The 15,237-nt window shown below is 35.3% G+C and overlaps 3 protein-coding genes across 3 annotated transcripts; 2 read left to right on the top strand and 1 right to left on the bottom strand.

Moving 5' to 3' along the window:
- Positions 1-1,086: 1,086 nt before the first annotated feature.
- LOC114381179 lies at positions 1,087-2,704 on the bottom strand. Its single transcript, XM_028340371.1, has one exon. The coding sequence runs from the start codon at positions 2,446-2,448 to the stop codon at positions 1,267-1,269; it is 1,182 nt and encodes a 393-aa protein (XP_028196172.1). The 5' UTR covers positions 2,449-2,704; the 3' UTR covers positions 1,087-1,266.
- Positions 2,705-4,167: 1,463 nt separating this feature from the next.
- On the top strand, positions 4,168-4,993 carry LOC114381971 (cysteine proteinase inhibitor B). The gene has a single exon (XM_028341199.1). It carries the CDS (start codon positions 4,368-4,370, stop codon positions 4,746-4,748), a length of 381 nt encoding a protein of 126 aa, XP_028197000.1. The 5' UTR covers positions 4,168-4,367; the 3' UTR covers positions 4,749-4,993.
- A 2,855-nt stretch (positions 4,994-7,848) lies between these two features.
- LOC114380759 (kinesin-like protein KIN-12B) lies at positions 7,849-14,247 on the top strand. Its single transcript, XM_028339796.1, has 16 exons — positions 7,849-8,238; positions 8,324-8,461; positions 8,580-8,663; positions 8,766-8,882; positions 8,962-9,021; positions 9,110-9,163; positions 9,256-9,348; positions 9,823-9,918; positions 10,070-10,215; positions 10,448-10,597; positions 10,684-10,813; positions 10,905-11,885; positions 11,971-12,069; positions 12,156-12,308; positions 12,388-13,227; positions 13,679-14,247. Exons 1-16 carry the CDS (start codon positions 7,942-7,944, stop codon positions 13,979-13,981), a joined length of 3,741 nt encoding a protein of 1,246 aa, XP_028195597.1. The 5' UTR covers positions 7,849-7,941; the 3' UTR covers positions 13,982-14,247.
- Positions 14,248-15,237: the final 990 nt, after the last annotated feature.

Here is a 15,237-nt window from a genome sequence, read left to right as displayed (position 1 = left end):
AAAAATAGTCTTTATTTCCAATAAACTGTAAGATAATATGTAAATAAATAAATAATTATATAACTTTTTTCTCGATGATACAACTATTTACATGACATATTACTACGATGTGAAAAAGACAATTTAAAATTTACAATAATTAAAACAAACAAACAAAAATTAGAACCAAACTAAATAAAATGAAACCGTGTTTCATAGGTAAAGCATATTTTATCCTTACAAAATAGTCTTAATAAAAAAAGTAGAATGCACTTATATAATTGGCAAGTTGCCAATGGGACTGTTTTCACTTTTCACAAAGGTCATGGTCGTCCAGCCATTCAATTGACGAATGTACTTTGAATGGTTGAACAGTTAGCTGATAAATTTTTGTGTAGATTTTTCCTGTGTTTTTTTTTAACTTTTTATATAGGGCTGGTAACTGCTATGCCGAGCAGAGTTGAACATAAAGAAAGGGAGAATTGCAGCATGTATATGGTCTGGATCCTATGAGTTACCTCAAGAATAGGCTACTATTCCTCCCAATTCTACCGTTTACTATTTGTTTCATTGGATCATGCAAGTATCACTAACATAATGGATGTATTTAATTAATTATGAAACTAGTAAAGAGCTATAGATGGTGAAAGTTTTGAATGCCAATAGCAAGAATCTGTAGAAATGTTAGTAGGTCATATAAAAGAAAATTGAACTAAAAAAAAAAAGAGGCATCTTTACCTATCTAACTCCCCCTCTGCTTCCATCTTCCATCTATCTCTTATGTTCTTTCTAAAACAATGTCTGGTGTTTGCCCAGTCCAAAACAAAAAATAAGTTGGCAAAATTACCTAAACAGAAATCAATTACAACTTGGCTAACGATTAGTGAAGACACCCCAACGAAAACAATTTTTTTCCAAATTCAAGATGGGAATGTCTAGTTCTCTTACAGTGTATGGAATACAATAAACAATGGGAGCACCATGCCAAAATATTTCACTGCTACCTACGAAAAGCCCTGATTCCTGATTAAGAGTAAAATAACTGTTGCTGAATGGAATATCCCAGCACATGACTAAGCAAAACAAAACAAAGTGACACAGTAAAGATTGGGAAGCAAAAGAGATATAATAATAATTGATGAATCAGAGTATCAGATACTGCTTTCATTTTCAAAGTTACCACAACCATCCATAACTTGTAACTAGCAATGTTACCTCACAAATTTGAGACCAAAATACTATTTTCTACACACAGAAATGTTTGCCAAGTAGAAGGTCAAGTGAGTTTCACCTATTCACCGATAAACCAGATAATTTTCCTGACTGTCTAGTTGTGGCATCATCATCAGAATCTAATTCCCACCAAGAACCTCTGTCATCCTTATAGGCATCATCAACTTCATCACAGGTAGTATCTTCAATATTATCATCTTCAGATGCTTCAGTAACGGTATCATCCAGATTGAAATTACTTTTATCCTCATCAGGGTTGTATGTCCACTCCAACTTTTTTAAGATATCACGATCCTTCCAGTTTTTCACAACCGAAACAGCCTGCTTTTTAGCTTTCCCCATCAGAATTTCCTCCCAAGAAAATGCAGTATCAGCAGTCCTCTTCAAGAAACCTTCATCAATATCCCCAATGACAACCGTCTTCAGACATCGCATCTTTGCTTCGTTTATCACATCAACAAAATCAGAATCATCAGACACAAGGACCACACACTCAACCCGCCTATGATCCATGATATCCACAATGTGGCTTTGCAGTGCTTGATCTGCAGCTTGTGGCTTATCCGACACTGTTCGAACCCAAAAACCAGCCCGTTTGAGCTCATCCGCCAAACCGTACCCCACTTTGGGAGTGAGAATATCACTTGCAGCCTTCTTATACTTTTCCATTTTCATAGAATACTTGGCCACCAACTTCACCCTCCTGCTCCCCCTAGCAGACTTTATCTGGTTCATCCTTTTCGTGTGCTCACTCTCATGCAGTTGCTTGAAATGGTTAACAAGCTTGTCATTAGTATAAAACTTTCTCCCACAAACCTTACAACGATAAGGTTGATTTGGCTTGATGACACCCTTATTCTCTAAACGATACAACAGTTCCTTCTCTTTCCTACTCTCCCGGACACCTTGAGGGACATGGCTAAAAGTGTGGCTATTTGCATAAGCCACCATATAACGAACAACACCAAAGGAAGATGCAGCTATTCTCAGCTTATTGGCAACTTCATAAGGTGGGATTGAATTGGGTGGTTTATTGTCCAAGTCCCAGAAAAGCCCCACCCTGTTTGTCAATTTCTGATTTTTACCCCGTTCTGACCCAGAATGACAATGTCTCAAGGTACCGTATGTTTGCCAACATGTAGCTTCCAGTGAGAAAAAGAAGATGCTACGAAATTTAAGGATTTGCAATGGGTTCTCTGCTCTTCTATAAATGAAATAACTTGTATAAGAAACCATCGAATCCAATCAAGTTTCATTGAACGAGAAGTAGAGTGGAGGGAAGTGGGAAGGGCTCAAACGGGGAGAGAGCAGCGAAGGGGACAGTGCAACGAGGAAGTGCATGGTTGGGGCATTTCGTCAAACAGTTACTGGGCGAAAACGGAACGGGGAAAGAAAGAGAGTGGTGCGCACGAGGCGAGTGACCAAGTTCTAAATGGATTCTTCAATCAAATGGGTTGTGTTGTTTGAACTGTGATGGACATTGGGCTTCTGCTATGAGTTAGGCCGAAGTCAATAGTCATATAGGCCCATTTTATTTTACTCATTTCCAAAGTGTTTATATTGCAATTTTTTTATTAATTGTGTTTGTCGTTTTCTACATTAACTTTTTTTATTAACTGTGTTTATAGTTTTCAACGTAAATTTTTTAAAATAATAAAAAAAGTGTTTTTTTTTTGTAAATATTAGTAATAAAAAACAGAAAACAAAGACTTGCGCCACATTTCACAAAGACTGTTGCATCTCCAAATTCTTCATTTCTATACACTCTTTATCTTCCTAACTAGAAAGTGAAGTGACATGGAAAAAATCTAACAAAAACTATGTTTAACTTAACTTATTTTAAAATAATAATTAATTATTTTTTACCAAACATATGGATGATAAAAGAGCATTATTTTTTATATTACAGGAACACCTTAATATTACAAATTAAACACCTATGTGATCTCAATTTCTCTTTATTTCTTTTTACATCACATACATTACTTATTAATTATTATATCCATCTCTCTCTTCTATTTATATGTCTTTAGGTATAAATAAGACTTAAGGATATTAATAATATATTTGTTGTTTCTCAATTATATAAAAGTAAGAGTACTGATCGATAAACATCCTTTAATTATAAATATTCTATTAACAACTCTTATTTATTTTTATCTCTCTTTTCATATCATAATTTTTATTTATATTTATATTTTTCTCTCTATGTATGTTAAATAAGATTGTGAGTGTTGATGAAACATTTCCCTAAAAGTAAGAATAAAAATCAAATCTTATAATAAAGATATGGGTTTCGTTGCATATGTACGTAATGATCCAATATGAATTAATGAGTAATTTATAAATACTCTACAAGTAACCTTTGAATCGCAGAGCTTCTTTCTAGCTAGTAAGTTCGGGCGGAAATTCAATTCATCTGAATCTTGTTAATTAATAAGAAAAGGAGAATTGATTATGAACCATATATAGCACATATTTAATTTAGAGCGAGCACGAGAAAAACAACAAATAAAGCAACTATTGCCACTCTCGATGTCGATGTATATAGTAATATAGCCACTTGGCTAGCTGTCACTGATTTCATTTTATGCCATCATCACACTCACACCATATATAGATAGCTAGCTGTGCTGCTTGCAGCTTGCAGCATGCATGCAAGCATAACGTGCCAGTCTCTCAAGACCGATACTTGCTTATCTGTCAGCCCCTCGCTAAAACATCAAAACGCAATATGCATTATGATGCAATGCAAGGACCACGCCACCAAATTAAAACACCAACATGCATCTATATAATATATATATATATATATATATATATATATATACACACACATGTATTTTTGTCACTGCCATGCCCCCATGCCATGCACCAGAACCCAATGGGATATAGATAACTCAATCATCTCATTCACAACAATAACTCCAAAACCCCATCCCGCATAAAAAAAGAAAAAACAAACGCGGCATAACGTTTGCATTGTCGTCTCATCTTAGCCTTTACGTGTCGAAACCAAACACATGCACCAACCGCACTATATATATCTCACACCACACCTTCAAACTTTCATATCCTCGTCAGTGCTTACTACTTAATTTCCACTTCTAATTAACAAAGTTAAGCAAGCATTGACTTGGTACCTATAAGTAGTAATGGCTGTGGCTTTGACGATTGTGTTGAGCTTGCTCTCGGTTCTCTCTTCTGCATCTTGTGCACGAATGGTGGGGGGGAAGACGGAGGTCCCCGACGTGAGAACAAACAGGGAAGTGCAAGAGCTTGGAAGGTTCGCGGTGGAGGAGTACAACCGCGGTTTGAAACAGTGGAAGAACAATGGGAGTGAACAGTTGAACTTTTCGGAGGTGGTGGAGGCGCAGCAACAAGTGGTGTCAGGAATGAAGTACTACTTGAAGATCTCAGCTACTCATAAAGGGGTTCACAAAATGTTCACCTCTGTTGTGGTGGTCAAGCCATGGCTTCATTCCAAGCAACTCCTTCATTTTGCGCCTGCAGCACCATCCAGTAAAGATTTTTGAGATGCATGCATGCTAGCTATTTGGAGCTAATTAATTATATAATAATTAATAACCATGGCGGTATTTGTAATTGCAAGTGAGCTTTTTGATTTTCTTCTACTAAAGTTTTCCTCTACTTTTTGTAATGGGTATATCTGTGGGCAGAACAACAAAAATCAACTACGAGTTGAAATCTTACTTACCAGCCATATGTACCAAAGAAAGTGAATAATAACTATATATATGCTATAGTTTTGTTCTAAACTTCTTCTGACTTCTGAGTATGGTTTCTGTGGTGAATGTAGATGGGAGCCAGTTAGTTTGAACTCGTTTTGTTTACAAATTGATTTTTCATATTAGTTTTGCACAGTAAAGATAATAACAGTTACATGAATTCTTAATTAATTCTGAATATATATTAATTAGGAAACAGATCGAGATCTTAATTTTGATACGACCAAAATTTCCCGTAATTAAAAAAGTTCATCCATGTATGTAAGTTAAGTGTAAATTTTCTGTTTTTTTATATAAAAAAACATTCATTTTCATTAAAACTTCATCCATATAAGTTAAAGCTTAAAAGTGTAAATTTTTCTATTTTTGCATAAAAAATATATATTAATCTTCATAAAGTATATTTTATGTATAATTTTTATTTTTGAAAAATTTAGATATACATATCAATATATAAAAAGAATTTTTTTATGTATGATTATATTCCGAGTAATCGATTTTTATGCGATAATTTTTTTTGTTAATGCACTTCAAAATCGAGTTGTTTCGAGATGCATAAAATATGATGATATTTGGAAATAAAAAAAAGCTTGTAAACAGTTACATAATTTTACCCTAACTCATACACAATTATAAATAAATACAAAATGATCTTCGATTCCTAATCTTTAGTCTTCGTAATCTTTGATGAGATATATGCAATAGAAAGCTTGATCACCGGACATGATCGATGGTAGAACAACTATCAACAATCAATCATACAAAATTGAATATAATTACTAGACTCTTGGGGAAACTAATGTTTATAGAGTTATAACATCTCAACAACCAATCCTCTAGTACACCTTGATTAACACATGGCAAAAACCTTCATCTTCTACACACGAACTCAAATTATCAAATTGGGACATCCAGAGTCCTAAATATCAACAATATGTTTGGATAAGGAAAAGGAATTTTAACTAAGTAATTTATTAGAGAATTTAAATTTCTTTAATCTAAAATTTATTGTTTGAATTTTTTTATGAAAAATTTAAATTTTTGAAATTTTAAAATAAAATTTTAAATAATTAAAAATGTGAAATTTTAATTTCCTTCTAAAAGATGAGAAATTAAAATTATCTTCTTGATAGAAAAACTTTTCAAAACATTTGTATATTTTTTTTATTACCTTCATCCTTTTTTCCACCTAAAAGTTTTTGAAATCCCGTTCTCGAACTCAGGATTCTTCCCTTACACCGATGGTTCTCTTATTCAAGAAGCATCGTCTGAGCTCGCGGAACTTCAATCGGGTGTGGGCGTAGGGGATATGTACAACTGCACTCACCAATCAAGGGAGGAGTCGTCCCTGTCCATCACGCGGTAGAGATGCTTGTCTTTGGAGAGGGCCTGGGTCATATGCCGTTGACTTAATGTGATGGTCGGGTGTGGTGGTGTACGTTGTCATATCTCGGTTTTCCTGCGACTCCTCATGCCATCGGTACTCTTCTACCTAGAAGCACACCAATCATATATTTTTCTTCTTATTACATTCATTTTCTTTTACCCTCACAATTTTAACTTTTTTTTTATCTAAATATAAAATTTTAAAAATAAAAAAATTTCAATTGAAATATTTAAAATTTTCTTATCTAAACACACTATTCTCATACAAATCAATGAAATGTTGAGTTGGTAGTTGTTTGGGTTGTGAACCTTAATGGGATGAAGTACTCAATAGAGGATTCTTCCCCTTACCATTCAATTACTTCATCACTCAGCATTATACCTCAAGAATTCTGCCATTTTTTTTATCATTATATAGGATTAATAATTTTTTACTAATTTATAATATAATTATTATTTATAAATTAATTAAACTTTCGAAATTAAGAAAATTTCTAGTGCATGTTAAAATTTTTAAAATTTAAAAACTAAAAATAAAAATATATAAATATAAAAAAAATTAAATTATATTTTATTTAAATTATGAAAGTAGAGCCAACTAAACTCAAATTTATATAATTAAAACAATAATTAATTTTATTGATTATTACATTCAAAAAATTCTTAAATATGTTTCAGAAGATCTATTTGAAGTTTGTGATCACATCTTGGATCATAAACTTTTCTTCTCTTAAACAAGTATAATTCAAGGAACTAAATGAGAACCAATATATATATGTAAGTTGGCGACACATTATTAGTGAGATGTTCATAATGATGGTCAAAATTATGATCATTTTATGTGGTTCTTCCTTAACAATCATCTTGTGAAATATAATGTCAGCATATATTATTTGTTTGATTGTGTCTATGTTCCAAACACGCACAAGACCAAGTACAATATTCATGAATCGAGATTGAAGAAGCACTTTAAATATGTGATTCGTCCAATCTACATAAATACTATCTATTAAAAAGTATAGTACTCTATTTGTATTGCAAAAAATGTATCTATTGATAACACAAATCTTAACTGTTGAAATATATCCATTACTTATTTAGCCGTTGAAATAATATTTTGTAACACATATATATCCGTTGCACGTATTAAAATAATATTTTCTAGTTCTTTTATTTAGTTTTTGATGGAAAACATTGTTGCTTTTAGAAGCTAACAATTGTCTCGCACACAACGTTTATTGACCTATAATAACGGGAGTTGCTGAAGCCCATATAAATTGAGAGACACTTTATATCTTTATTTTTAAAAGAAAAAAAAAAGCAGTTGAAAGAAAGTAGTGAATGAATAATAGAGACGGTCCAGATCCGAGTCCATTCCTTAATCGGATCCTGGTATTTTTGCGGGTGTCCGAATCCGAAGAGACGGTCCAGATCCAATCTAACAAATTCAAAAAGTTTCATTTGGCTCTCTTCTCTCTCTTTCTTTCTCTGTCTAATAATTTTCAAATCTTAATCCCTCCAACGGCTCTTTCATCTTTCTTCTTTCTTCTTACCTCTTCCCATTTCCATCGCTCTGTCATTCTTCCGCACAAAAATGAAGCACTTCATGCTCCCAAGAAACCCTCTCAGGGACGCAGCAGAGCTTCCTTCTTCTCCAAGTCCCACCCCAACTACTAGCTCCGCCAAACCCCGTTCCTCTTCTCGCAAACACAAACCCTCCAAAGAGAACGACCCTCCCTCCGATCCCAATCTCGTTACTCCTTCCCCTGCCAAATTGAAGAGCCCCTTGCCCCCGAGACCCCCTTCTTCCAATCCTCTCAAGCGCAAGCTCACCGCCGCCGATGCCCTAACCGACAATTCCCTCCCCGCACCCTCCGATTCCGGCGTCAAGGTAATGCTTTCATCTCCAATTAGGGTTTTCAACTCTATATGTCGTTCATCTCAGTCCCCATTTTGGCTTCTTGCTTTTTTTGTAGGTTATTGTCAGGATGAGGCCGCTGTCTCCGGACAAGGACAATGTAGATCCCACAGTTCAGAAGGTTTCCAATGATTCCCTGTCCATTAATGGACACAATTTCACCTTTGATTCCGTCGCTGACATGGCGGCTACTCAGGCATGCTTTCTATTTTTGTTTCTGCTCCATAGTCAATGCTGAATACTGTTCTTTTATTTTATTAGTATCTTGTTCGGAATTATTTGATTCACTTTCTGTTTCTGATTCCGTTTTTCAGCTGGATATTTTCGAACACATTGGGGTGCCTTTGGTAGAGCATTGTTTGGCCGGCTTCAATAGTTCAGTTTTTGCTTATGGACAGGTTTTTTTCTTCTCTTCCCTTTGACTTTTTTCTCTTAGTTTTGTCCTGTTGTTGCTCTAATGCTGTTGAATTTGATGATGGCTGTGCTTTCAAACTTGCTAGACGGGGAGCGGGAAGACTTATACAATGTGGGGTCCTGCCAATTGTTTGTCGGAGGAAAATGATCAGCAAGGACTTGCCCCCCGTGTTTTTCAGCGACTCTTTGCTCGCATAAGTGAAGTAAGCATTCAATTTCCATTCCTTGTTTGAAGATTGTTTGCGCTGTTTTGTGATGTTTATGGTTGTATTTACTGCACAGGAGCAAACTAAGCATTCTGGCAACCAACTCAATTATCAGTGCCACTGCTCTTTTCTTGAGGTTGATTGTCTCTAAATTGTTTCTTTCTGTGTTCCTGACCTGCATAACATTGCCAGTTTAGTCCTTTTGACACAGTTTATTTTTGCAGATATACAATGAGCAAATCATGGATCTGTTGGATCCGAATCAGAAAAACCTACAGGTAAATTCTGAAACACCAGTGCTGTTATTTATTGTTCTCGTGTTTCACTGCTTTATGCTGGACCTGGAACTGATATTTTGTTTTTTATCTAGATTAGAGAAGATGTGAAGTCTGGTGTCTATGTTGAAAATCTTACAGAGGAGGATGTGTCTTCAATTAACGATGTAACTCAGCTTTTAATAAAGGTATTTGTCAAACTTACTCTACCACAGGCATTGTATTATGACATATGTTCTGTTTCTTTTTATGACCTACTTTGAGCATTGTCTTACCGTTCAATATCTAACAATATGATTAGCGTTAGTGGAACTAGTTTTACTGCTGTTCTATAGCAGGTCATTTTTATGCTTTGAAACATGAGTTACTCAATGGAAAGCACTCAAGTTGCTTATTGATTACCAGAAAGTCAAGTGATTTTATGTTATGCAATCTTATGATTTCATTTAAATTTAAAAATTCTAGTTTCACATTTGTAAAGTTTTTTTCGGAAGAGTCAAGAATCTCAAAAGCACATTTGTGTAGGAACTTGCTTGAAATGCTTATTCTTGTTTTGTTTCAATTAGATAGATTTAATACAATGTAGATCTGATAGCATTTAAGGTTGCCCCAAATCTTCCGTTCACAATGTGTTTCACTATCATCTACCTTTCATTATGCAGGGATTATCGAACAGGAGAACTGGTGCAACCAGTATAAATTCTGAAAGTTCCCGCTCGCATACTGTTTTTATTTGTGTTGTTGAATCTCGATGCAAGGTGATACACTGTCTCTCAGCAACTGTTTGCCAAAAGAACTTTCTGTTTAGGATATATTACTCAGTTGACAATGGAGCTGTAAATAGATGTTTCATTATTATTCTTGGCACATACATCTGAAAGATGTTTTGAAGTAAATTCATGTTTGCAGAGTGCAGCAGATGGTATGAGCAGATTTAAAACAAGTAGGATCAATCTTGTTGATCTAGCTGGGTCAGAACGGCAAAAATCAACAGGTGCTGCAGGAGAGCGATTGAAGGAAGCTGGCAATATTAATAGATCACTCTCACAGCTTGGGTATGGTTTAACATGTGTGTGTATTACATTGAAAGCAAATATCAGTGTTCAAGATAATTAATTACAAATGGTGAATTAAAGCTTTGAATACTTTGGAAACTGCCAATGTAATTTAGAGCAGTGAAATATAGACAAGGGACAGAACTAGATAATGGCAGAAATGCAAATGCTTTTGAGAATCTAGGATTTCTTTAGGAGCTCTAGAACTTACTGAGGTCAAATTTTACTGCAGGAATCTGATAAATATTCTTGCGGAAGTCTCCCAGACAGGAAAGCAGCGGCATATACCGTATAGAGATTCTAGGTTGACATTTTTGTTGCAGGAGTCTCTTGGAGGAAATGCAAAATTAGCAATGATTTGTGCTATTTCACCAGCACAAAGGTAATATGTAAAGCACTGGTCATTTGAAATGTTTTATCTTCAGATCTTTCTGTATTACAGAATTTTTAAATGACTTGGTCCTGCAGTTGTAGGAGTGAAACATTCAGTACACTGAGATTTGCACAACGTGCCAAAGCTATCAAGAACAAGGCAGTTGTTAATGAAGTTATGGAAGATAATGTGAAGCACTTGCGACAAGTGATTCGGCAACTAAGGGTATAATCTTTTCCATAATTCTCAATCACGTTCTGTTTTTCCATTCTTCATTTTGAAATTTGAATAACTTAGAAGTGTATGATATCAACAGGATGAGCTTCATCGAATTAAAGCAAATGGTTACAACCCAACGGAGTCAAGTGGAGGTCATTCAGCAGCTTGGATCCGACAAAGCTTGAACTTGTTACAATCCAGCCTCAATCGACCACCACCATTATCCCGTCTCGATGAAGATGGTGATGAGGAGATGGAGATTGATGAGGAAGGTGTTGAGGACCATGATGGAGTTTCCTGCACTGCCAATATGCCGAGTAATTGTAATATTGTAGACAATAATGACAACGAAATGAACACTGATGATCAGGATTTGGCTCAACCTGGTGTGGAGAAAAATATACCTAGTTGCTCTGGCAGTAAAGGTTTGAATGAAGAACCATCCCGTGCAATGGTCCAAAACAGTTTCTCTTGTCCTATTGGTGAATCTGATTCTCCTAGTGCAGCAACAAATTGTGTCTCGCCTGCCGGCCTTAGCATAGTTCAGTGTGATTTATCCCCAATCCTTAAATCCCCAGCTCCTAGTGTTTCACCTAGAATCAGCACCAGCAGGAAAAGTCTGAGGACATCAACAGGGCTGTCTCCTTCTGAGAATGATCTTCATGTTGAAAAAGATTTGGACATGAAAACCATCACTAAGAAAAGCTCAACTTCTGCCTTGTCTAGTCAGACATCTCCAAATTTCCTTAGTAAAACAGAAAATTTAGCAGCAAGCATACGGCATGGTCTTGAAATTATGGATAGTTACAAACGTAATTCAGCTTTGAGGCAGTCACCATATAGGTTTTCATTACAACCAAGAGAGTCTAGATTAATTTTTCCCACTAACAAAGTTGATGTGGGCCTACAGACTTCTCTTGATGATATTGTTGGAGAAGATTCTGTTCTATTCACCTGTAGTAATTGTAAAAACAGAGCTCATCTTGATGCCAATGAGACTGACAATGATTCAAATCTACAGTTGATACCTGTTGATTGTCTTGAGTTTGCTGATAAGCCAAAGAAGCAAGTTATCAAAGTAGGTGCAATAATTCAGTTACATTTATTTAGTAGAACTTGAATTCATTATATCAATTATAACACCTTTGTCTTTTGTTATTTAGGCAGTAGAGAAGGTTTTGGCAGGATCTATAAGGAGAGAAATGGCCCTTGAAGAGTTCTGTGCCAAGCAGACTTCTGAGATAATGCAGCTTAATCGCTTGGTAAATTTCTTTCTGTCTATCAACGATCATCTCACTGTTTTCTTTTCTATGTTGTTGTTAATGACTGTTTCCCATGCTATTTGTAGGTGCAACAGTACAAGCATGAGAGGGAATGCAATGCCATAATTGCACAGACAAGGGAAGATAAAATTCTTCGCCTTGAGAGCCTTATGGATGGTGTTTTACCCACTGAAGAGTTCATGGAGGAAGAGCTAGTGGCTCTTACCCATGAACATAAGGTAGAAATATGTTCTTTTATTTTACAGTTTCAGATTTATGAACATATATTAGACACTTATACTAAATTATTATCAACAGATTTTAAAGGATAAGTACGAGAATCATCCAGAAGTTTTGAAGATGGAGATAGAGTTGAAAAAAGTGCAAGAGGAACTAGAGAAGTATCAAAATTTCTACAAATTGGGGGAGAGAGAAGTGCTGATGGAAGAGATACAAAGCTTAAGAAGCCAACTTCAATTTTATGTAGACTCTTCATCCACATCAGCAAGGAAGCAATATCCGCTATTGCAATTGACTTACTCGTCTGAGCCCAGTATGGCAGCAACCCTCACTGTCATTCCAGAGTCCACAGAGGAGAGAGAAGAAACAAATGAAACTCTTGCATCATCCAGGAATGATACTGAAGCACAATTTGAACAAGAAAGAATTAAATGGACAGAGGCAGAAAGCAGGTGGATTTCTCTTTCTGAAGAACTGAGAGCTGAGCTTGAGAGTAGCAGGTTGCTAGCTGAAAAGAGGAAGCAGGAATTAGATGCGGAGAGGGAGTGTACTCAGGAGCTTCAGGAAGCCATGCACATGGCTATAGAAGGCCATGCAAGACTTTTAGAGCAATATGCAGATTTGGAAGAGAAACACATCCATTTGCTTGCAAGGCATAGACAGATCCAGGATGGAATTGAGGATGTCAAGAAAGCGGCTTCCAGAGCAGGAGTACGAGGTGCGGAGTCTAAGTTCATAAATGCCCTAGCTGCTGAAATTTCAGCTTTAAAAGCAGAAAGAGAAAAAGAACGGCGAATCTTAAGAGATGAAAATAAAGGGCTTCAGTCTCAGTTGAAGGACACTGCAGAAGCAGTGCAAGCTGCTGGTGAACTGCTTTTGCGGCTTAAAGAGGCTGAGGAAGCTGTCACTACTGCACAGGTTAGCAACAAATCAATTTTACTTCCATCTATGATTTTATCAACTGCATGACTTAAAATACATTATGTTTAGTTTCTGTTATTATAATTTTGCTAATAGTTGATCCTTTCCCCAACATTGCCCCCTGCCCCGTTTTTTTTTTTTTGTTAACATCATTTGCAGCATTGTAGTTTTTCATGAGAATTATATATAACTTAGTTCCTACAAGTGGACAACTTTTAAAGGACTATCATTTTTTTTGAACATATCTGTTTATTCATGCTCAAGCTATTACGAAATTTAGAAAATGGTAGTCGTAAGATGGTTGTCTATTTTTATGTGATGAGATTTGGAGTATCAAAATCCACCCATGTTTTGCCTATGATTATTTTTTGACGTTGAAGTCTTCCAAATTCCAATGATCCCTCACAGGTTCACTATCTGAGCCTGACTTTAACATGTAATTTTGCAGAAACGGGCTATGGATGCAGAACAGGAAGCTGCCAAGGCCTACAAACAAATTGATAAGTTGAAGAATAAACATGAAAAGGAGATTATCACACTAAATGAGCTTCTTTTGGAAGCACGTTTGCCAAAGGAATCTGTACGACCGACTTATGATGACGATGTTGTCATGCCTAGTTATGACGACTCAAAGGAGCCAAAGAGTGTTAATGATCAGTTTGAGCCATTTACTAATAATGCAGAGTATGGTGAGCTCGCCAAAGTAACAGAATCATCGTGGTTCTCTGGTTACGACAGATGTAATATATAAATATCATCACATTGTGTCATTTTGTATTAATTTGTTCATATGATTTGAAGAGAAATGATTGTATTCTTTCGTTCTTACTCTTGTGATCATAAACGAGTTTGTCTCAATAGTCTCTCCCTTACTCTAAAAACTATTTTGAGTAAGGCAGATTTAGCTGATAGAGATTGTCGGTTGCAAAGTCGATGCAACTCTTCATTCTTATGATCATATTTCTTTTACTTATTTATTTATTTCTCAATAGTTGAATTTGATTTTTTGGTTGGAAATATGGGAAAGGGGAAATTAAACCCAGGTCTTTCTACTTACAAAACCAAATATCTGTGCAAGTGCTATACTTGCTATCAATACCTACAATTATTATTATCATCAATAGTTGTTATTATTATATACAAAAATAACTAAAAAATATATTTTGATTTTAATCAACTGACATTCATTAAGCTCGTTAAAAGGTGCTTGGGGTAAAAATTATATGTTATTACTGATAAAGTAAGGAGCAAATTATTTTTGCCCCCTTGTATTTTGTATTTATTACACTCAATATCCATATGTTGAAATTCCTCTGACACCCCCTAAGCTAACACAGTTAACTGCCAGTGTTAATATGCAATGAAAGGTCAAAAGAACCATTCAACTTAATCCTGGCAGTACCCCTCATCCTCATCTTCATATTTTTTTTATCTTCCTCAACCCTCCACAACGACCACCACCCTTCGCCATCCATTCACCGTCAGACTGGACATATAAATTGGGTAAGGGTATTTGGGAGAAGAAAATAATAATTAAAAGTAGACAAGGCAAGAAAACTGCACCAGTCCAAATTCATCTCGACTTTGACGGGTAATATCGAATATGGGTTTGAGTTTAAGTTTTTCCCGATAACTAAAAGTTGGGTACGGGTGTGGGTATGAGACTACTACATCTGCCCCGACCCCCCGAACCTGGACCTATCCCATCACTTAAAATTTTCAGAATTTTTGCATAAGGTCTAGAATTTTTATTACTAATTAATTGTATTTTAAATTTTTTACATAATTTAATATTCTTTTGTTAACGATTTTTGCAACACATGCACTATAATAAATTTATTAATATATAAGTAGTTAAAAATAATTTTTTAACAATCAATTTTTTTTTCTAAAATCAAATTTTTAATATTTTCCTTAAAAAAAAATTATTATTCTAATTTAAATCGGGTACGGGATCGGAAATACCCGATACTTAATGGATACTGAAATGAAATACGCCTTATTGCC

This window comes from Glycine soja, chromosome 13 (genome assembly GCF_004193775.1).
Source record: "Glycine soja cultivar W05 chromosome 13, ASM419377v2, whole genome shotgun sequence".
Taxonomy (NCBI): Eukaryota; Viridiplantae; Streptophyta; class Magnoliopsida; order Fabales; family Fabaceae; genus Glycine; species Glycine soja.
Note: the sequence above shows the minus strand (reverse complement) of the source record. Positions and strands in the feature narration are given on the sequence as shown.